The sequence below is a fragment of the Cervus elaphus genome, chromosome 14 (assembly GCF_910594005.1).
Source record: "Cervus elaphus chromosome 14, mCerEla1.1, whole genome shotgun sequence".
NCBI lineage: Eukaryota > Metazoa > Chordata > Mammalia > Artiodactyla > Cervidae > Cervus > Cervus elaphus.
In genome coordinates, this window is record NC_057828.1 from 46,021,624 (window position 1) to 46,045,552 (window position 23,929).

General features: G+C 44.8%; 1 protein-coding gene across 1 annotated transcript in view; it reads right to left on the reverse strand.

Moving 5' to 3' along the window:
- Positions 1-16,404, reverse strand: part of SLC25A33 (solute carrier family 25 member 33) — a 32,143-nt gene extending 15,739 nt beyond the window's left edge. The window contains exons 1-2 of the mRNA XM_043923953.1: positions 16,111-16,404; positions 2,362-2,541 (exon numbers count right to left, since the gene is read on the reverse strand). Of these exons, the coding sequence (XP_043779888.1) occupies positions 2,362-2,541; positions 16,111-16,166 (236 nt within the window). The 5' untranslated portion in view covers positions 16,167-16,404. The remainder of the gene's footprint in view (positions 1-2,361; positions 2,542-16,110) is intronic.
- Positions 16,405-23,929: the final 7,525 nt, after the last annotated feature.

Consider the following 23,929-nt stretch of genomic DNA (forward strand, 5'->3'; position numbering starts at 1 on the left):
TGCCTTCATTACCAGGAAACTCAGCTGTAAGTCTTATGTTTAAAAAGTACAGAAGTAGGTGTTACAATAGCAGCTAATATGGGTTATTTACGTGGCAGTGGGGGGAGCGGGTGTCAAGCTCTTCATATTCAGCATCTCACTGAGGTGTTACGTTCTCTTTGTCCCGCAGTCTTGCCGTGTGGCAGGCGGCGTTCTCAGAGACTGGGGACACCTCAGTCGTCAAAACAAATCGAAGCCCCTACCTCTGGGGAACTTCTGTTCTGTGGGGGGGCCCGCAGGGAGAGAAAATAAACAATATAAATCAATACATTACAGTGTATGATGGATAGAGGTAAATGCTGTGGATAAAAACAGAGCAGGACGGAGAGAATGTGAAAGAAGGGCCTGGTTTTCAATAGCATGGTCACTGCAAGGCCTTCCTGTAAAGGGGGAGAGCTGAGAGGCAGCCATGCAGATAACGTCCAGCAGAGAGGCCCTGCTGTGGAATGTTCCAACGTTCTGGTCTTTTAAAGGGCCAGTAAGGAGGCCAGTATAGCCAAAAAGGTTCAGGAGAGGGAAATTCAAGGAGGCGAAGTCAAGGAAGTAACGGGAGGGGTCCAGCAGGCCCATGGGCAGCTTCAGCTTTTACTGGGAGCGAGAGCAGAAGGATCTCCTCCGCTTTGCTGAGAACAGCCTGAGGATGGAGCAGGGTGCAAGGTCTTCTGCCAGGCCAGTTAGGAAGATGGGTTGTCTTGCATGTGGTGTGGGTGCTGTTCATGTGTTTTAAAAGATGGAGAGGTGGTTTTTTTTTTTTTGGTTTACATTTTAGTAGAAGATGTGTCCTAACACACTTGAACTAGAGAAACATTCCCATTTACCTTAGGGGTTTGGCCCCAGTGACACCCTTGACTTCCGGGTAATAGGTTCCCAGTTACAGTAAATAAATAAATCTACTAGTCATGCGAGATTGGCAAGTATGTAAGAGGAAGTTCACCTTGGATGTTAGCAAAGCTGGCAAATTACCCCTGTTTCACTAGGTCCAAAGCACTCCAAGTTCCTCAGAAGCAAGACGTCACTGGAGACACTGCTATTGACTAGACTTATTAAAGGCGAACAGGGGACGGGGTGTCTTCAGAGCCGGTCTCTCTCCTTACTGACAGCAAAGCAGGCCTCCCATTTCAGTGCCCCACCTTTCCTGGCCTGCCCCTGACCTTCTGCATTTCGTGTCTCCACAATCCTTCTCAGCATTCAATTAAAAAAAAAAAAAAAAAGATCTGCCTCGAGTCTTGGCTATCAGCGACCTCTTTCTCTAGTTGGGACCTTGCCCTTAGCAGCGGGTGCTGCTGCCCAGTCGGGCCCGAGCTCGGATGTACCCTGGTATGTATGTTTGGCGTGGGTGCCTGAATTACCCAGAAGTTGGCCTTACAAACAAAACGTACCTAAAAATAAATTAAGCACTTTCAAATCCATTCTACCTTATCTAAACTGTGACTGAACTCTGCCCCAAATTCAAAGCGTTGTTGTTATGAAGACAGAGCATCTCCATTTTATTGCATCTTTTTCTAACGCTTCCCCACTAAACATCCACACTGGTACACAGCTGTGTCTCTCTTGAACCCGCACTCTCCCGAAGATCAGTTTTAGAGCTCTGAGTAACATGTGGAGTCAAAGTCAGTCATCATTTTAAAGTTCTCTTTTAAAAGCAAAGGGTCCCTGAGCTAAAATGCAGACATTGCCAAGTGCTCGTCTGAATTTCTGATTTTGCCTTAAGCATAGAGACTGATAAGCCAAATTCAACTTAAGAATATTCGGCAACTTGGTAAGCAACTGAAATATTTTAATACTGTAAAAACAGATAAAGTAGGTGGGTAGGCTAGGTATGAAACAAAAATTGTAAAGATCAGCTTACTAAACATATATTGTAGTTTTTCTATACATGTAAAATTATTTTCAAATAAAAAGTAAAAAATTACAACATTTTGTTTCCATATTACTTCCTCTTAAAATATTCACAACACTTCTCTTGTGCAATTTTAAAATTCATTCTACAAGCCTCAGAGCTTCTCACTAGCACTCAAAAGACTTGGGGCAAGAGCAACACTCTGATGTAACAATTTAAACATGGATTGTTTTGAGTTTGCTTTGTTAGGTTTACGTTAACTGTCCCTGGATGGTGATCACATGCATGCCGGGAGCCCTGAGGCCAAGAGAGCAAAGTCTGAGTTAAAGACATTGGTATAGATACCTAGTTCTTAAATTTGGTCACAGCCTCTACAAACAGAACATCCCATCTGATGGGCCGCATAAACATTCTGCATTGACAGTGGGGGGGTGGGGGTGGGGGTGCGGGTGGCATGAGGCCAGAACCGGGACTGAACTTACTTTAGAACCTGTAAGAGTCCAGGCGTCACTGACGTTTGTCTCACCACCCCAGCTCCGCTGATGGTCCCCAGATGAACCTGAGGATAATAGACTGTCCGAAGAGCTAATCTTGAAGACTGCAACCTTGTCTTAATGACTTCTAGTGGACAAGTGAAAATAGCACCAACCGTGCCCCCACATCTGTAAGAAAGGAAATCACAACAGGATCAGAAAAGCTATACTGAGCTGTGCATACATGAAACGGGAAATGGAATTTTCTCTATTAAAAAAAGAAAAAGAAAGGTACCTATGTTCATTTCATAATTAGAACACACCATCAGGGTGGGACAAACGGAGAGAGCAGCATGGAAACATTAATACACTAACATATGTAAAATAGACAGCCAGTGGGAATTTGCTGAATGACTCAGGGAACTCAAACCAGGGCTCTGTGACAACTGAGAGGGGTGGGATGGAAAGGCTCGAAAGGGAGGAGACATATGTACACGTATGGCTGCTTCATGTTGACGTATGGCAGAAACCAACACAATACAGTAATTATCCTTCAATTAAAAATAAATAAAGAAAAAAAACTGGTTGAAATCCCAGCAGCTAAAAAGATAACCACTGTTAACAGGTTAGTAGTACACCCTTCAGGGCTTTTCATTATTGGCTTTTTAACCTCACATCTTTTTCTTCTTATCTAGATATTATGAATGTCTTTCCATGTCAATATATATACACCTACATCACCATCATTTGCAATGGTTGCATCCTATTCTCCTATTCCTATCTATCAATGTATAATATTTTAACCTACTTCCTATCATTAGATGTTCACGTCATTTCCAATTTCACTCTCATGCTGCAATGAATATTCTAGAAAATATCTTTTCACGGTGAAATAAAAGTTATTCAGGTAATGCTACTATGTTGAAAATCAGTGTTTACTACAAATCAAATTTTTATTAAAATCTGACTAATTTGGACTCCACTGAAAATCAAACTAAAGCTTACCTTTTAATAATGAAGTCTGTGTGTTTCACTCAGAACTAATCAATTCATCCTCCAGAATTTCATTAGATGCATTGGCTCTGTGGGTCAGAGTTCCCTTAATGATCCTTCACAATTGGTTCATATAAAAATATTACCTGAACTTAAAATTTAAATATTTTCGCCTATTTATCCTAATATACCGGAGAAGGCAATGGCACCCCACTCCAGTACTCTTGCCTGGAAAACCCCATGGATGGAGGAGCCTGGTAGGCTGCAGTCCATGCGGTCGCTAAGAGTTGGACAAGACTGCAGTGACTTAGCAGTAGCAGCATCCTAATATACAGTACGTCAAGGCTGTGTACTGCCACCCTGCACCCTGTGTATTGTTAACCCATATGCAAAGTACATCATGTGAAATGCCAGGCTGGGTGAATCACAAGTTGGAATCAAGATTGTTGAGAGAAATATCAACCACCTCAGATATGCAGATGACACCGCTCTAATGGCAGAAAGTGAAAAGGAACTAAAGAGCCTCATGATGAAAGTGAAAGCGGAGAGGGAAAAAGCTGGCTTAAAACTCAACATTCAGAAAACTAAGATCATGGCATCCGGTCCCATCACTCCATGGCAAATAGAAGGGGGAAAAGTGGGAACAGTGTCAGACTTTATTCTCTTGGGCTCCAAAATCACTGCAGATAGTGACTGCAGCCATGAAATTAAAAGATGCTTGCTCCTTGGAAGAAAAGCTATGACAAACCTAGACAGCATATTAAAAAGCAGAGACCTTACTTTACCAACAAAGGTCCATCTAGTCGAAGCTATGGTTTTTCCAGTTGTCATGTGTGGATGTGAGGGTTGGACCATAAAGAAGGCTGAGAGCAGAAAAATTGATGCTTTTGAACTGTGGAGTTGGAGAAGACTCTTGAGAGTCCCTTGAATAGCAAGGAGATCCAACTAGTCAACTCTAAAGGAAATCAACCCTAAATATTCATTGGAAGGACTGATGCTGAAGCTCCAGTACTTTGGCCACCTGATGTGAAGAGCGGACTCACTGGAAAAGACCCTGATGCTGGGAAAGATTGAGGGGAGGGGGAGCAGGGGGCGACAGAGGATGAGATAGCTGGATGGCATCACCGACTCCACGGACATGAGTTTCAGTGGACTCCGGGAGACAGTGAAGGACAGGGAGGCCTGGCGCGCTGCAGTCCGTGGGGTCACAGAGTCAGACACGACTGAGCGACCGAACAACAACAACAATCATCAAACAGCTATTTCTGTCTTTTCTTAAACAATAATATCCATGAAACTGCATGTCTGGTGTGCTGGTTCTAGATAACAATGTGCCAGTACCACCTGAAGCCACTCCTGCACCACCAGAGGTTCTTCTCTTTGGAGAAGATCAGAACACTGACGATCAGAACCTGCACTGTATTCATCTTTGTATCCCTGGCATTAAGATTCGCAGGTTCACAAACAATATTTGCTCATCAGAAGAGGAATTACTAAACTACCCTGTAAGGGAGCTAAGTGTTTGAAAACAGCACTTACTGTCTAGCTTCTATCACAGGCCGGAAGGCAGGAGCTGTGTGCTGTACGTTCTTGCACTTGGTCAGAGCACAGTACCAGCCAAACAGGTGGTTCAATAAAAATGAAACAGCAGAGGCATCTATGATTGGGAAAAGCAACAAGAAAGAGGAGGGACAGGCCTTGGCAAACACAGAATCTCTAAATGAGCTTCCTGACTCAATGCAGGTGTTAAAAATCTGGAAGCGAACCCAGCCCCTCAGCCCTCAGGACAGGCCCTGAGGTAAGGGGTGAAGACAAGTTCCCAGGCAGCCTTTTAAACCCAGAAGCCTATAGTTACAAATAGCAAGTAAAATCCTGATAACTAAGAGCTAGATAGACGCTACCAACTTAATTGCACTGCTGCCACTGATGAATGATCATTTTATGTCAAGAATTCAACCCTCCAACAATCCTAGTAAGGTAGGATTGTTTAGCTTCAATTTACCACAAAGAGCCTGAAAAAAAGAGAACAACATACAGACTAGGGGAGCGGGGAGGAGAGGAAAACAGCCATTTGGAACTATGTAGGTAAACCTGCCTTGAAATCATGATGCTAAGAACACCCTAAACTGAGCTTTCACTGCCAAGTGCCGGAGTTCAATCCCTGGTTGGGGAACTAAGCTCGCACAAACTGTGGCAAAAAAAACAAATGTAAGACAAACAACAGAGCTGTCTCTTCAGCAGTGTTTGCTGAACTGTGGCCAAAACCCATCGAACACAAAGCCCCGCAGAGGATCTCAACCAGAACAGGAAGGGAGGATGGCGGGAAGGACTTGACCTGCAGGTGGGACAACTATCATGTAAGCTCCCGATTGTGCAGGGTGGTATCATCCTGACTTCACAGGGAACCTGGGTCTCGATGAAGTTTATATACTTTCTCAAAGCCACAAGTGCCTACATGTCTCAACTGAAAACCAAATCCAGACCCTTTGCCTGCAAAGCCTGTGCTTCCCTCTATACTAAGGTATCCTCTCTGGGAGTATTACAGAAGGACAGGTGTTTATATATAGTTTGTTAAGCTAGTTCACACTATTTGCAATTCACAGTTAAGATGGAAAATTGTCAATTAAGACAACTAGGACTTATAACTTTAATGTGTTTTTCAGCATGAAGAAAAAATCCTGAGCCCAACTGAATGTTGGTTGATATAATGTGCTCCGAGCACAAAAATATTTCTAAAGAAAATGGGATATAATAGGGAGTGTTTAAAAACAAACAAAAAAAACCCACTTCCAAACCTGTATCGATTCATGTAAAATAAATTGCTTTCAATCTATTACAATAAAAACTAGGTGATGATTCCATGTTACTGGAAAAAAAAAAAAAAAAAAACACCAGAGCTTGCGGTAAATTCTTGCATCAGAAAGTCAACAAGTTCCAATAAGACACGGGTCAACCACCTTTGCTTGTCCCCAGGTCAGCCGTGCTTCTTACCTCGGCCAACTGTTGTCTACACGGATGCCACTGGTCAGAGGACAGCCTGCAGAAATGCTAAGCAAATACCCGCTGACAGCAAGCTGGTCACCTCCTGGGTGGGGGTGGCAGGCCACACTCGCTCCACAGCCACCATTCTGTATGTTACACATCCACGTGCCCAGGGCAGAGGGCCAGGTGGTGAAAAGACCCTGGCCTCCTCCAGGGGCAAACTGAGGGTCTCCACGTGCCTCTCCTACAAGAGGGGTGACGCCGCCCCACGGCATCCCAGGAAACAAATACAAAGTGCTGGGAAAGCACTGCAAACTGTAGAGTGAGTGCAGTAAGAAGTAACTGCTCAGGAGCTAAGTCCCTCCTCATCTACCAGGAAAAAACACTTAAATGAAAATACCCAAAGGATATTTAATTAGAAGAAAAAGGTTCTAACATTACACTAAATTGTCCAAAAGAAGTGTCTTCCCGAAATTTAAGACATTCCATAGCAGAATTTTAAAAGCTAATCTTTCTGGGACTTCCCTGGTGGTCCAGTGGTTAAGAATCTGCCTTGCAGGGCAGAGGACGTGGTCGGGGAACTAAGATCCCACATGCCTCAGGGCAACTAAAAACTCGGGTTCTGCAACTATTGCACGTTGCAATAAAAACCCAGCACAGTCAAAAAGAAAAGTTAATCTTTCGGTTCAACTGCTTTTTCTTTATGAACCAAACACACAGGACATTCATCAGTCTGAGGAGACAGTAGACAAAAGCAATCAAAATACTGACTTCTCTGAGATTGGCTTTCCAAATTCTCTAAAGATATTTAATGAGGTTGGGTCCAAAGCACTTAACAATACAACAAATTATATTCTTTGTAGAAAAAAAGGCCCTGTCAATTCTCAATTCTTCAATGCAAAGACCTTCCAAGTTAGCCCAACTCCTCACCATGGTCAATTACCCGGGATGAAGCCCTATCGCCAGCGACTCTGCCGAAGGTATTAATATTAACCGAGCTTTTCAGGAATCTCTGGTTAGAAAGGGTGGAGACCTCAGCTCTGCCTGCCAGTCCTCCCCAGCCCTTGCCAGTACTTCTTTTCAGCTGTTCTCCACCGATTCCCGCCTCTCCTATCCTTTCAGTTTTTCAAATTTAGTCCCCTAGAACTTCAATCTCAAATCTGATTCACAACTTGCCTCTAACACTGCCAGCTAGACTGAGGGGACTTGGTCTGCTCTTTCACCTTTTCTCCATTCCCATCCTTTTGGGGCTCTCTGGGCACAGGTCTAGGTCTAGCAGTGGGTCCACCAGGCTACGTGTTACGTATACTGGGGGCCTCATCAAGTGTCATGAGTCAGTGTAAATGGTGTGCAGGCCTCCTTGGGGCACTGCTCAGTTCCACCAAGAGCCCCGTCACTGAGAAGCCCTGTATTCAGACCACCAGCCGTCCATCCCCCCACCTCCTTCTGGCCTGAGAACCTTGCTGGCAGCACTAGGTGTGTCCTTCCTTCCTCTGGTCCTCGAACTCCTTGACATTAAGCCAACGGGGCCCACTAGTGTCCTTCCACGCCCACCATGAGGCAACAAGACTGCCACTCGGTAGGAAGTCACCCCGAGCCCGCCCCAAGCACGCCACAGCGGTCCCTTCTCATCCTGCTGGCGCTGGCTGATAAGGCAGCAGCCGTCCCCCTGCAGGAAGCCTCTGGACGCAGAACAAGGTGCCCACCTCTCAGCCTCACAACCGCCCTCAACCTCCAGCACAGAGCAGTAGGGGCTGGTGACAGGGATGGGAACAGCGACAGGCACAGCCTCTCTCAACACTCCACAGGCCACAACGCTGACAACTATAATCTATAGCTTTTCTGCTCTGCGTATGCAGCCTCGGATGCAGTGGTCAACGGCTGTCCTCCTCCTAAGTCTCAGAGTAGGTTCAGCTGAGGGCCCGGGTAGCCGATGCTCAGACAGCAGGGAAAGTCACACTGGACCTGGAGTTTCATGGTGACACAGTGCTGGCCCCACACAGTTGGGCAACTGACTAATTCTGATTGGACACCCGTATTTTAGGCCACTAACCTCCAAAGTGGGGAAATGCTCTAAAAGGCACACACAAAGATCCACGGCATACAGGAAGAAAGTATTACAGTCAAAAATAAAATTTCATTGTATTTAGAATCACCACCATTTAACTTCTATTTCCTGTATGTGTTTTATAACAGGTATAGAATTAATATGTTAATATAAATATACATGGGGATACGCACAAACATTTTCATCACAAGCTTGTGTGATCAGTCTGAAGACCACTCTTCTAGACCAGTGGTCTCAGCCAGGATGATGCTGCCCTGGCTCCAGTGACATCCTGCAAGGCCTGGAGACACTTTTGGTTGCTGAACTTGGGGGAGGGGTTACTAGCACTTAGGAGCTGGAGGCCAGGGACGCTGCTAACATTCTACAATGCACAGGACAAGCCTGACCTCTAAACAATTGTTTGGCTGAGCTTGAGAAAGCCGGCTCCAGATCAGTAAAATGGACAGTGTGTGTATTTGAAGGTGGTATAACCAACGTGGAGTACTGTCCCCAGCATCCATTCCTGCTTTCTCTGTCCCAAATTTCTTAAGTCATATGGTTTGGACAGGCTTCCCTGGTGGCTCAGCTATAAAGAACCAACCTGCAATGCAGGAGATGCAGCAGGAGACAGGGGTTTGATCTCTGGGTTGGGAAGATCCCCTGGGGAAGGAAATGGCAACCCACTCCAGTATTCTTGCCTGGAAAATGCCATGGACGGCTCATGGGGTCACAAAGAGTCAGATATGACTTAGCCACTAAACAACAAATAGTTTGAATGGGATTAAACCCATTTCTAGTTTAGTCCTAACTCACTTAATCAACATAAAGCCATGTCATCTGTTCAAAGATGGCACATGATTCAGCCCAAGATAAGTGGCGTAATTCCCTGGGGAGCAATACCGCTTTAGCGCTGGGTGCACGTCCAAGTTGGTCCAGTCAGAGTTAAGCTCAAGGCTTGTTCAATGGAGGAAAACAAGCTGAGAGGTGCTGGAAACCATTCTGTGTTCATGCAGGGACCAACCTTGGAATCAAGCAGGTATTTCTGGAAAGCAGAGCAGTCATCGAGGGGTCCCACAGTGACACTGTTGAGCTATTTAGGTAAGCCCTCCCTGAAGCCTGTGCCTGCTCTAAAATTTGGGTGTACATGCCAACAATCAAGGAAGCTGGAAGTGACTTTGATTTACTACTTATAACTGAAAGTCTCCCAAATGAGCCTAGTCAATTAAAAAAAAAAATTATACCCAAGTCTCATGAAAGTACTTAAAGGGATTAACTATTATCAGTAATCTTCTAAAACACGCTGAGGACTTGTGTTTCCAGTGGGCTATGTTTCTGATGGCTATGAGGAAATTCCCTGGATATTAATTTAATTTCGCTCCTAAAATCCTGCTCTAGTCATGGATACCAAAGCCACAGACCACTGGACTATTCCATACCCAATACCCAATACCTCTGGGATATTCCATTCAGTGAAACCATCCCAAGGGCTTGAACAGGGCAGCAGAAAGGCCATGAATAGCAGTTAAATCATACATGTCTCAGAGTAGCAACAAGAGGCTCTCTGAAATCTATCTGCCCGATTTTCTAAAACAAAACAAAACTTACGACCTGCATTTTTCTGCACCTTTTTCTTCTTTTACTACTTGTCCTTCCCCTCCCCCTCATTCTCTACCTTCTTTCATTCTTCTTGTTCAGAACTGAAGTCTCCTGTTTATTACATAAAGATGTATTTAACTGTTTATCTTTACCCATGTAGGCCTTGCTTGTTATTTTTCTAAAGCCTGTGGATTAGGCTCCTCCCCTCTACTTTACAGCAGAACAAAGCTAAGCTGGACCATTACTACTACAAGACATACACTAAATTTTTTTCTATAGTCCTTATGTGATCAAAGATGAATTTTTACCTTTTAATACATTTTTACCCTTTAACTCTGAGTTGCAAGTAACAAAGAGAATTTTAAAACCTAGACATTTTCAACAAAAAACTGTTTTCTATACATAGACTCACTCAATTTAGACACTAAAGCCAAGACCAAAACACTCTTTATTATTACTGCTACCCAACTGACAGTAAACTGGTTTCCAGACTCACAGCTTATACCTAACTACAATATGGATTCTACTGACTAATAATATGGCCAGAGACCCTGTGATCCCTAAATTCGGAGCCCTTGATAATTTCTCCCTTTCATCTGCTACCTCTATAGTCACTACCTGAAAAAAAAAAGGAATGCCTCTTTACACATAATTTTCTGGAATGTTTTATTTGAATACTTAGCACAAGGCTTAGAAGATTTTGATTACGCAAATTCTGTGGTCACTCAGTAAAAGCAAAATGCTTCTTTTTGGATGCAGCTAACTATCCTTTAGATGCTATTTTCTATATCCTACCTCAATTAGGAACAAAAAATGAAGTAGCAGCCAAACAAAAAACTCTACAGTGGACTTCCATGGTGGTACAGTGGATAAGAATTCGCCTGCTAATGCAGGGGACAGGAGTTCGATCTCTGGCCCAGTTAGATTCCACATGCCGTGGGGCAGCTAAGCTCAGCTTAGCTGCTGAGGCCCTGGCTCTAGAGAACTACTGAGCTCCCTTGCTCTAGGGCCCATGCTCCACAACAAGAGAAACTCCCTGCTCAGTGCAACTAGATAAGTCTGTGCACAGCAACAAAGACCCAGTGCAGACAAAGATAAATAAGGACTTAAAAAACAACTTTACAGTACTTTCTGAAATTGAAGAGAATCAGTATCTTTTATAAACGCACAAATCCAAAATGTTACCTTATGCTAGTGCAGTTTCAGCAAATTTTACTACAGAGTCATGTTTATAATTACAAATACAGTAGTGCTTTTCTTTATTTGGGACAATTAACAGGCTACACACCTCCAGGATAGATGCACAATACCTTTTACTCATCTAGTTACTCGTTAAACAAGTAGCAATGGTGTTCTCTAACACTTGGGGGTTACTGTATTTGGGATGGATCAGTGAAGAAAACAGACACGGCTGCTACCCGTGAGGCTTAAACTTACATGACGCTTAAATTTTAACAGGAATCTTTCATCCAAACATAATACATTAAAGAAAAAAATGTTGCATGTATGAAATACACTGGAGAAAATCAATTTACAGCCTTAGTATACTTATATAAGGCTTATATAAAATACATGGGCACACTATATTTGTCTTATCAAAGCTTCTTTAATCACTGCAAATAAATCATGCATCTTCTCTATAAGGTTCCTTAGCAAATATATTAACATATGCCTAATGAAAGTGAAAGTTGTTCGGTTGTGTCCGACTCTTTGTGACCCTATGGACTATACAGTCCATGGAAATCTCCGGGCCAGAATACTGGAGTGGGTAGCTGTTTCCTTCTCCAGGGGATCTTCCCAACCCAGGGATCAAACCCAGGTCTCCCACATTGCAGGTGGATTTTTTACTGTCTGAGCCACAAGGGAAGCCCAAGAAAACTGGAGTGGGTAGCCTATCCCTTCTCCAGCAGATCTTCCCGACCCAGGAATTGAACCAGGGTCTCCTGCATTACCGGCGGACACTTTACCAACTGAGCTATCAGGTATGCCTAATACTTCAAAGCTAACACTTAGCCGATACAGATTAAACCTGCAGGGACAGGGACAGTACAGAATAGAACAGGTGACAGCTGTCCGCAATGAGGGGCAAGACTCAACTGTGAACATATCTTAGATTATATTACTTTTAAAACCTTAAAGACATACATATCCCCATTAAAGTACAGTTTAAAGGCCCTGTAAATACATTTAATGACAAGAGAAAACACCATGCCATAAAAATAAGACCTAAAGCGTATAATCCAGGCCATCAAGCTCTAATCTAAGGACAGCTTAGTAGAGCTATTTCAGGTGCTAAGTACTCTCCTGAATGCTGCTTGTTCACAACCAGAACCACCAAGTCATTCCACGTATGTGTGCTCACTCGCTCGGTCATGTCTTCCTCTTTGCAGCCCTATGGACCACAACACTCCAGGCTTCTCTGTCCAAGGGATTTTCCAGGGAAGACTACTGGAGCGGGTTGCCACACCCTCCTCTAGGGGTCTTCCCAACCCAGGGACTGAACCTGCGTCTCCCGTGTCTCCTGCACTGGCAGGCAGATTCTTTACCTCTAGCACCATCTGGGAAACCCAAGTCATTCCATAGGGAAAGTTTAATAGATTTTTCTCTGTCATGAGGCCTACACATGCAGGGGCTACTTTGGAGGATTTCCGTGTTTCTCTTAATGGGATGGGTTTAAATAGTAGAAAAGGAATGATAGGTTTTGTTAGGTAGTAACAATAAAATTGGTTTAGGTTTTTCCTTTTGACAATGCCGCCCAGATTTTGGGATAGGAGAGAAGGCAGAAAACAGTAGAATCCCTAAAGATGCTAAAGTGAAAGTGTTAGCTGCTTAGTGAGGTCTGATTCTTTGTCCATGGCGACCCCATGGACTGTAGCCCACCAGGCTCCTCTGTCCATGGAATTCTCCAGGCAAGAATACTGGAGTGGGTTGTCATTCCCTTCTCTAGGGGATCTTCCTGACCCAGTGATCAAACTCAGGTGTCCTGAATTGCAGATTCTTTAGCATCTGAGCCACCAGGGTAGCCAGAGACACTAAAAACCAACATAAACGAATGAGGTTTGCTCACACAAAGTACCCACCCTAGGAGATGGCTTATGAAGGTGCTGGTAGCTATCAAGTCTTAAAAATGTGTTTTGACTCAGCAATTGTACATACCATGATCACAGTTTACCCTCAGGAAATAATCAGATGACTACACAGATACACATAAAGATGTCCAGTTTATAATGGCAAAAATTAGCAATGAGGACTTCCCTGGTCGTACAGTGGATAGCAATCTGCCTGCCTATGCATGGGGAATGGGTTCAATCCCAGGTCTGGAAGATTCCACATGGCATAGGCAACTAAACCCCAAGGGCCACAACTACTGAGCCCAAGCTTTAGAGCCTGCCCTTGAGCAGAAGCCACCGTAATGAGAAGCCTGTACATCACAGCTAGAGAGTAGCCCCCACTTGCTGCAACTAGAGAAAGTACTCGCAGCAATGAAGGCCTAGCAGAGCCAAATATAAAATGAATTTCAAAAAAATGAGCAATGAGAGGTCAGAAAGAAATTATGTAATCAGAATAAATTAGGTAGCCCTGTCATATATGATGGTAACAGCCTCATTGAACTCCTGCCACTGGGCTTGGAAATGTTTACATTCTTCACTGCAACCACGGAACAGTGAGGGTTGATTAGAAGTCTATTCAGAGAATTCATTACCATGCTGCCATCAAAACTCAACATATTTCTAAGGAGAAAGCAACACATAAAGAAGAGGAGCCCATTTTAAAATTAACTATGAAATTACCTTTGGTGCATATATAGATGCACACAGACCTGATTCTGAAGTGCTTATTTCTAGCTGTTGGTTTGTGGGTGGTTTCTCCTTCAGTTCTCCTCTTTCTTAAAGGGCAACGCTATACTAAAAAGATGACTATTAATAAAAACCTGACTATTACAGGTTAATTTAGGAGCATTTTTGCCTCTGCAAAGAACCCATGAAACTGTTTCTAATAATGTGGGAAATTTAAAAGACTATATGAGTTGTTTTGTGTGTAGTTTTTATTTTCCAGGATCAAAAATTAATTTTCAACTATTCATAAGTCTGTTAGACCTGGTAAAAACATTAACTCAGTATCATCAATTAGTGATAGCATTAAACTTGTTTGATGTTAGTTTCCAATAGCTATTCAATAAATAGGAGAAATGCGACAGAGTCTACATTAAAAAGCAGGGTCTCTGACTTCTTTTCAAAAGCAGTAAACTCAGTTCTCTGGAAAGAGGGCAGCTTAACAGTGGAAGCTAGTTACTTTGAGCAAAGCAACACAGCCTTGCAACAGATAGGGTGGGACCACTGCACTGCCTGATTTCAACTGCATGATACACCCACCCATTTGATATTTTAGCTCCTTTAATGTTCTTCCCTAAAAGAACTGGAAGCACTGTATTTTAGGCTAGTGGGAATGAGTCAAAATCCAATTAGCTACTCTGAAAGCATCCTTTTCAAACACTTATTTTCTTTCTTGCAGATCAGCAAGGAATCTTGAACTGCTAATGAAGGAATAGAAACCTGTTAAATACAATGGCCCCAGGCACCACCCTAATAAACTCCACCGTTTTAATCAGTTCAGAGCTGTGATGGCTAATGCAGTTTTCCTCCATCACAAGCAAAGAGGCTGGTGCTCCAGTAGGAGAATCAGCAGCCAGAGGGCACTGTGAAGGGCGCGTTGGGAGCTTCAAGTCGACAGGGGAATAGATTACGCAGCCAGCCTCACAGAGGCTGCTCCAGAGCAAGGAACTCACTGGGTTCAGAATACAAGCATTAAAAAAAAAAAAAGACCACCTCACTAGAAACAGTAAATCAAAATCACTGAGAATAAAATAATTTTTAAAAAATCTCTGTTAGCTTGAGAAATGACTTTAATAACATGGCCAACTTGTTTAAAATCCTCCAGAATGACAAATCAATATTCTGTCTTAATTTAGGAACAGGGCCCCCTCCCCAAACCTTGTGTTACTTTCAAAATAAATCTCAAAGGAAAGATGAAGCAAAATGAGGGAAGGGCAGAAAAGAGATGAATGAGAAAGCATGCCTATGTCTGAGGAAGAGTCAAATTTTCTGACGGGAGAAACAAAGTACCTAGGTAAACAACTACAATAAAAAGTACCAAAAAACTCAGGAACACTCTCATCAAGGGTATTTTTGCAGACAAATGCTTAACCACTGCTTGTTTGTAATAAGGAACATATCCGGGTAGCAACCAAAACACAAAACTACAACTAAAATACTCAAAACAATAAGATAAGTGCTACTTCATGTAGAACTGTCCTACACTTAAAAATGGCTGTGCCAGGCCTGTGAGGTCCTTAAACAAGACTCCAAACATCTAGAAGACTCCAAAAGGACCCAAAGGCTGTATTGAAAGAAAACAAATCACTAATATAAAACATTTTAACTTCTATTTTCCGAAAAACAAAAACACCAGCTCCCCTCCTAACCTCCCTAAAAATACGTTGCCGCCACTGACGATCCGCCAAACGATGTTTTCAAAACAAGGCACATCTTTGAATAACGTTGTTTCTGGCGCTCCAACCAGCAGGTGAGAAGCATTTCAACACACCTTCTCACTTGATCCTGCGGTCCCCCATCAGCCCTCCCACCGGTTGCTGACCCCAGCATCACGGTTCACCAGCACTTATCAGGCTCCTGCTGATACCCAATACCGGCATCTCTACCTTATGAACTCGTCCCTGCGCTACCCTGAGGAACTCCCGGGCCACATTGAGCATCTCCAAGCCCGCCTAGGGCCTTCGGGAAAAGGCCTTGGGGGAGAACTCTGAAGTCGCTAAGGGCAGCGTGGCCAGACAGGACCGCCGAGCGACACTCGTCAGACCAGCCACTAATTGTTTAAGAGAAGAAACAGGAGGAGACGCGGCGGGGATGGGCGTGGGCGCCGCGTAAAACCACCGTCGGGGGATGTGGTCTGGAGGGGGACAGGCCCCGCGCCCCTCGGGCCTCCCCGCTGCCCCATCGCCCGGACTTCCTCCTTCGAGAGCCCGCATTTCAGCCCGGGCAGGGCTGGTAACCGGCCCCGGTGCACCGAGGGTGCGGGGCGCGGCAGAAGGGCGGGGGCGTGGGGTCGGGCCGGTAACTCACCCGCCGGCGAAGAGGTGAAGCAACGTGTTCTCCTTCTGCTGAGTCCCCGTCGCCATGGCCGCGCCGGCTCCGCGGCCCGCAGCCGCTGGGTGCCGCGGGCTAGAGGCGGCTCGACCGAGGCGCGAGGTAGTCGCTCCGCTCTCCCGGCTGCCCTCAGGCGGCCTCCGGTGCCGCCTCCATGCGCGCGCAACCCCGCGACCGGCTCCCTCAGCTCGCGCCCTCGGCCGCGTGGCTGGAGGCGCCTCAACCGGCCACTGCAGCGCGAGCGCGGCAGCCAGCGGGAACCAGGCGCGCGGCTGTCACGTGCGGGGGCCGGGTCGTGACGTCATTCGGCGGCGCGGGCTCGGGGCGGTGCGCGACGGGGGTGTGGGCCCGGATTCCGCGCGGCTATTGGTCAGAGGGCGGACCTGGGCGGAGCGACTGCGCAGCCCGGGAGGGAGAGAAGGGTGGGAGCCGCGGGAGCCAATGCTCTTGGAGTGAGAACCGGCTAAAGCTGCCTGGTCTCTGATCCGGGAGGCTTAGAAACTGGGATTGGTGGAACCCAGCGAGACCGTGAGCCTGGCCTTTATTCATTTTTTATAGTCGTTTACTTTGTGATACTTAAAGCGTGTAAAAAAGTGTATAAATTACGTATGACAGTTCAAGCTCTGTGCTTATCACGCAGTTTATAGGGGAAAAACAAGATCCAAACAGCTTTAACTCCCAGTGGTATCATTTTGTGTTTCTTTGATTTTTCTAGAAATAGCTTTTTGGTCTCTTTTCTGATCATCTCCAGCCCAGGCGTATGAACTCCAAGTTTCTGTATCCGAGCTGTTTGTTTCTCTATTTGTGTGTCCTTGGGTCATCGTCAAGCTTAACCTGACAACTCCCAAGTCTCCACGCTCACGCAGGCCTTCCCTTGCCCCCGTTTGCTGTACATTCTACCTCGTGACTCTTATCTAATTTCCTCACATAGGCTTCTGCAGTTTTTTTGTTGTTTTATTTATGTAAATTGTCCTTCCACCCCTGGAGTGTAAGCTTCAGGAGTGCAGGGATTTTCTTCCTTTCGTTCAGGGTTTTCCCTGAGAAGGTGTCTGCCCCTTGGCAGATACCAAGGTATATGCCTAAGAAAATAATGAATGAAGGTCCTGAATAGGACTCCTCACTTCATTCTTCCCCTCCCCCAAACCTGTCTGCCTCTTGTATTTCCTGTCCTGGAAGAAGATGATGCCACCATCTGCACAGCCACCAATGCCAATAACTTTCCTATTACTTTCAACTTCTCTCTCTCTCTCCTCAGCCCACCAGGCACTTCTGTCCTTGGAATTCTCCCAGAGTCATCCCCCTCTCTCTGTTCCTTTCACTGTGTCCGCTGGTTTCAAGTCTTCCTGTCTCTTGCAGCAAAAATCTTCCACCTCTCACAAGCGACCCTTTCATCCCTTTAGCTGGTTGCCCTCTACTCTCATCCCCCTCCAGAGGCACCAGGTACAGACTATACCAACACTTTGTTTTCAATCTCCCAGGGCTGCTAAAAGCAGTACCTCAACCAGACCAGGCTGCTAGCTGTCCTGTGTGTAAGCACAGTGAGAGCTTAGGCAGAAGGGAAATTGTGTGCAAACACAGGAGCTAGGTATTTGATTGCTGGGGCTCTTTAAAAACAAGTCTTAAGAGCAGCCATCCGGAATACAAATACGGTGACTACTGCATATTAAAGCCATTACTCCCCCTAGGAGCAGGAAAAATCACATCAGTGCTCCATATATGGGGAGAAATAAGGGAAGAAGGAAATGAGGCAGCAAGGAAAAAAAGAAAGCTGTTTCTTCCTGCTTCCTGGATCTCTCAAATCCCTTAATTCAGTTGCTCAGAAAGTCAATGTTCGTTTTAGCTGAAGATGGTTTATGAGGCATGTGTAGAAAACAGGTAATACAATCATGTTAACCAGGAGGAAGCTGTTCCCATCCTGGTGAGATTCTAAACCCAAGGAGATACGCTCTTGGAGCACAACCCTCCATCTTGGCTGCTTTCTCACACAGGTGTCTGAGGCTGGAACCCAGGCCTCTCACCCATAGCAGCATCCTGCCTCCTTTTCTTTCCCTAAGCACTGTCAGTCTAGTCTGTGCCAGACACATAAGTGTGTGTGTGTACCAAGTTGCTTTAGTCGTGTCTGACTGTTTGTGATCCTATGGACTGTAGCCCACCAGGCTCTTCTGTCCAGGGAATGCTCCAGGCAAGAATACTAGAATGGATTGCCACGCCCTTCTCCAGGGGATCTTCTCTGCCCAGGAGTCAAACTCACAGCTCTTATGCCTCCTGCTTTGGAGGCAGATTCTTTACCACTAGCAACACATAAACAGGCTTCCCCATCCCCTTGTTAATAGTAATGCTGCCTTCATGTTAGAGTTTTTCCAAGGTCTTTCTGTATTCATCTCATTGGATACTCACACTATATGGCAGCCCTCTTGTTTTCCTTCCCTTTTATGGATAAGCAGGGTAGATTTGCCCAGGGTTACTCAGCTAGTTAGTGGATGATGCAACAACCTTTCGTGCCTCCCTGATTTGGAACATGCTGTTGCTTACTATGTCTTCTTCCTCAATTGGCCAGACTCCTTCTGGACCTTCTGAAACCAGCTCGGAAATCACCTTCTCTGTGAAGTCACCCAATGGAGTGCTTCTTTCTCCTGGTCTTCACTGTTCAGCCTAGACAACATATTAAAAAGCTGAGACCTCACTTTGCTGACAAAGGTACATATGGTCAAAGCTATGGTTTTTCCAGTAGTCTTGTATAGATGTGAGTTGGATCAAAAAGAAGGGTGAGCGCCAAAGAGTTGATTCTTTCCAATTGTGGTGCTGGAGAAGACTCTTAAGAGTCCTTTGGACTGCAAGAAGATCAAACCAGTCAATCCTAAAGGAAATAAACCCTGAATATTCATTGGAAGGACTGATGCTGAAGCTGAAGCTCCAATACTTTGGCCTGATGCAAAGAGCTGGCTCATTGGGAAAGACCCTGATGCTGGGAAAGATGAAGGCAAAAGGAGAAGGGGGCAGCAGAGGATGAGATGGTTGGACAGCATCCCTGACTCAGTGGACATGAATTTGAACAAACTCTGGGAGATAGTGAAGGACAGGGGAGCCTGGGGTGCTACAGTCAATGGAGTTGCAAAGAGTAGGACATGACGGAACAACAACAACACACCAGCATTCGTTCCCTGGTGTATGTGTTGGTGGGAGTGAAGAATGGGACATTTTCAGAGAGAAATAAATTTCTGACAGTATGTTGAAATGCGTGTATGCATACATCATTTGATCCCCACGTCAAGGAAAGGAAGCTATCTGGTTCATTTTTTCAATACGTTTTTATTGAGCATTGACTCTTTCAGAAAAAGCACTTGAGGGACTTCCCTGGCAGTCCAGTGATTAAGACCCCGCTTTCCAATGCAGAGGGTATGGGTTCAATCCCTCGTTGGAGAAGTAAGGCCCCACATGCCTCCCGGTGTGGCCAAAACTTTAGAAAAAAAAGACATTTGATAGCACAGAATACCCATTCCTGAAAAAAGTTCTTAGCAAACTGGAGCAAGGAATGAAAGGTGTCACAATAAACCTACAGCTGACATCATAATTTTTGGCATAAATCTGCATGCCTGTCCCCCTAAGATGGGCAGCAAGGAAAGAAATTTACTCTTACCATTTATTCAAAGTGGACCTGAGGTCACAGTGCAGTAAGACAAGAAAAAGAAAGAAAAGGCATAAAGATTGTAAAGGAAGACATCTTTAGTCATAGGTGATGTAATAGTTTACTAGGAAATCCTAAGGAATCTATATAACAACTGCTAGAACTAATCAGTAAATTTAGCAAGATCAAAGGAGACAAGGTCAATATACAAAAAAAGAAATACTTCTTTTGCTAGCTACAAACAATCTGAACATGAAATTTAAAAAAATTATTTACAATAGCATCAGAAAACCCCAACAACAATAAAGGAGCCAGGCAGGAAGGAGTACATGATTCTATGAAAAGTGTGAAAGTGTTAGTCTCTCAGTCGTGTCCGACTCTTTGCAACCCCATGGACTGTAGCCCGCCAGGCTCCTCTGTCCATGGAGTTTTCCAGGCAAGAATAGCAGAGTGGGTAGCCATTCCCTTCTCCAGGGGATCTTCCCAACCCAGGGATCGAACCTGAGGCTCCTGCATTGCAGGCAGATTCTTTACCATCTGAGCCACCAGGGAAGGCCATAGGATTCTATATGAGAAATTCTAGAAAAAAACAAAACTAACCTTTAGTGACAGAGAACAGATCAGTACATGCCTAGGGCTAGGGCTGAACAGGGGGCTGGGAAGGGGATTAATGACAAAGAGGCCAGAGGAACTTCTTGGGGTGATGAAAATGTTCCGTATTCCAGTCAGGGTATATACACTTGTCAAAACTCAAAAAAACTTACACTTAAAATGGGTGCATTTTATTGTATGTAAATTATATCTGAATAATATTAATCAAAAAGAAAAACAAAGTAAGACAGGCTACATATACGCATATGTGAAGAGCATATCAAGTTTAGAAATGAGAAAGGGCAGACAGATGGTTACACCGAGAGATCCACTTAGACATTGCTGAATTTTAGACATGAACTACTCCCAGACTTGGCGGGGTCTGGAGGAGAGGCTTGTTTGGGTTTTTGGTAACCAAACCTGAGGTTTTGGTTTTAAAGGGCCTGAACCTTCCTGCTGACTTATGAACCTGTTTTTGCTTTCTTCCTCTGACTGTCAAACCTCTAATTGCTTCTTTAATCCTTGTTTTTCTGCAAAAGGGATAGCATTAGAAAAACATTCCACCACTCACCCTACCCTCCAGGGGCTGGGATTTCATTTTTATTTATTTACTTATGTATGGCTGCGCTGGGTCTTCATTGTTGCTCAGGCTTTTCTCTAGTTGCGGTGCTAGGGCTTCTCATTGCCGTGGCTTCTCTTGTTGCAGAGCACAAGCTCTAGGCACAAGGGCTTCAGTAGTTGCGGCACATGGACTCAGTCACTGTGGCTGGGATTTCATTTCTTTGCAGGAAATTATAAGGAACATTTCAGTTTTGCAGAGCCTAAGGCTGGGATGGGCCCTGTGCATTCATGCTAAGTCGCTTCAGTCGTATCTGACTCTGTGCAACCCCATGGACTATATAGCCCACCAGACTCTTCTCTCCATGGGATTCTCCAGGCAAGAATACTGGAGGCCCCAAATCCCCACAAATGCTGAAAGGCCTGTGTCTGTCTGGCGGCTGGAGGGAAACAGGGGCTGGTGATGAGACTGGGGGCAAAGGACACACACCCCGCAGGCCTCTCTCCCTCTTTTCCTTTCTCTTTACTACACCCAGCCTGAGCCGGGTTTCCGGTTACAGTCCTAATGAGGCTCTGCAAAGCCAAGCCTTCTTGCTGATGAAAGGCTGTGTTGTTCTGGCTCTGGCAAGAATAAACCACTGCCAGTGGGTCTCTCTCTCCTTGTCCACCAGGCTGGAACCTGTTTTTTTCAAACGTTTTGTGAGCTTTGTCCCTACCCCCACGTTTTCCTGACCGTTTCTTAAAAGGAAAGCACCTTAGGTAAAAGGTCAGTTCTGGGAGGCCCAGACTGTTCCCGATATGTTTGGAATAAAACTTGGAAGTTGACTGGATGGTCTGTCCGGCTGGGCAGGCACTCCTGGGGTGGATAATGCCCTTTTTCTTCACTCCTCCCCCTCTCCCACTCTTCCCTTTGTCCCAAATTCTGAGAGGCAGTAGAGCACAGGGCTGTGTTGCCCAACTGCCAAGTTACTTAATCTCCCCATGTCACCCCACCTATTCAACAAGGCTAGTTAAGGGACATACTTCAGAGTGGGGGTTCAAAATAAATCTGGGGGTTTCCCTGGTAGCGCACTGGTTCAAAATCTGCCTTCCAACGCAGAAGACTCAGGTTCGATCTCTGGTCTGGAAACTAAGATCACACATACTGTTAACTACTGAGCCTGTGCCACAACTAGAGAAGCCCACGTGCCGCAACAAAGATGCCGAGGGCAGAAACTGAGACACGACGTGGTCAGATAAATAAATATTAAAATAATAATGATAATCATAATAATTCTGCTAACACTTATTATGTGCCAGACATCGTTCTGAGTCTTTCTGGGACCCTTTCGGTTGGAGCTATGATTTGCATCCCCATTTACTGTGTCATGGGGTAGAGCAGTCACACAGCATGCCTTGCTAGTAACTGACTAAGCTGGAATTTGAACAAAGAGAATGCGATTAACCACCCAGTTGCATGGTCAGAGGTAGGACATATGATGGTTTTAGAGCCCTACCCGTGATCAGCACTGAAAACACAGTAGTTTTTACCAGAATTTGCACCACTATCTATTTGCATCCTTTGAAATGCACGAGAACTCTTGTTTCTGATTTAGAAGAGCAGAGTGGGCTTTAAAGAGGAGTTAAGGACATGAAGAAGAGAGGAGGATTATTTGCTGATCACCTGCTATATGCCAGCCTTGTGCAGAGGATGCTATAAACAACTCTTTATCTAAAACCTCGGTGTGTTTCATAAGTCTGAGTTATTCTGACTATTTTAGAGACATCGGACGGTCCATTCATTGCATGCTAGATGACACTCCAGGCCCAGGGCAGCAGTCCATCAGCAGGAACGTAACAGTTCTGAATAACCACACTGTGTGGGATTAAAAAACACTGTGTAAATGGAACTTTTTAAGATGGTGGAGGGACTTCCTCGGAGGTCCAGTGGGTAAGACTCCCAGTAACAGGGGGCCCAGGTTCCATTCCCCGTCAGGGGACTAGATCTCACATTCCCCAACTAAAGATCCCACATGCCACAACTAAGATCCGGCACAGTCAAATAAATAAATATTAAAACAAATAAGATGACTGAAATGCTCTCTATTGTGAATGTATGGTGATTATATTGGTATATGCTGTGATTAAATTTTGTCAAAGTATACACTTTAGATATATACATTTTATTTTAAATTATACTTTAATAAAGTTTACTAAAAAAAGAAGAAAAAAAAAAAAAAAACATTGTGTAAATAACCTCGTGATCCAGCAAGGTCAGAGTCTGCCACCAAATGAGGCAGATCCAGATCCAGGTCAGGTTTGGCTGCCAAGGGAGTTAGCCTCTGATTTTCAGGGCATTTTGGAATTTAGAATGATGGTTGAGGGATAGTGGAGTAGTGTTTCACTTCATCCTCCCATCAAGGTTGGGAGGTGGGTATTCCACTCGAGTGGCCTGGCTAAGTACTTTGCCTGAAGTTACAGAGTCTTGAGTGTGACAACGGCAAGATCATTTATACCAGCCAGTTCAGTTCAGTTCAGTCGCTCATTCGTGTTGTGACTCTTTGTGACCCCATGAACTGCAGCACGCCAGGCTTCCCTGTCCATCACCAATTCCTGGAACTTGCTCAAAATCATGTCCAACGAGTTGGTGATGCCATCCAGCCTTCTCATCTTCTGTCATCCCCTTCTCCTCCTGCCTTCAATCTTTCCCAGCATCAGGGTCTTTTCAAATGAGTCAATTCTTTACATCAGGTGGCCAAAGTATTGGACTTTCAGCTTCAGCATCAGTCCTTCCGATGAATATTCAGGACTGATTTCCTTTAGGATTGACTGGTTTGACCTCCTTGCAGTCCAAGGGACTCTAAAGAGTCTTCTCCAACACCACAGCTCAAAGCATCAATTCTTTGGCCCTCAGCTTTCTTTATAGTCCAACTCTCACATCCATACATGACTACTGGAAAAACCATAGCCTTGACTAGACAGACCTTTGTCAGCAAATGTCTCTGCTTTTTAATATGCTATCTAGGTTGGTCACAGCTTTTC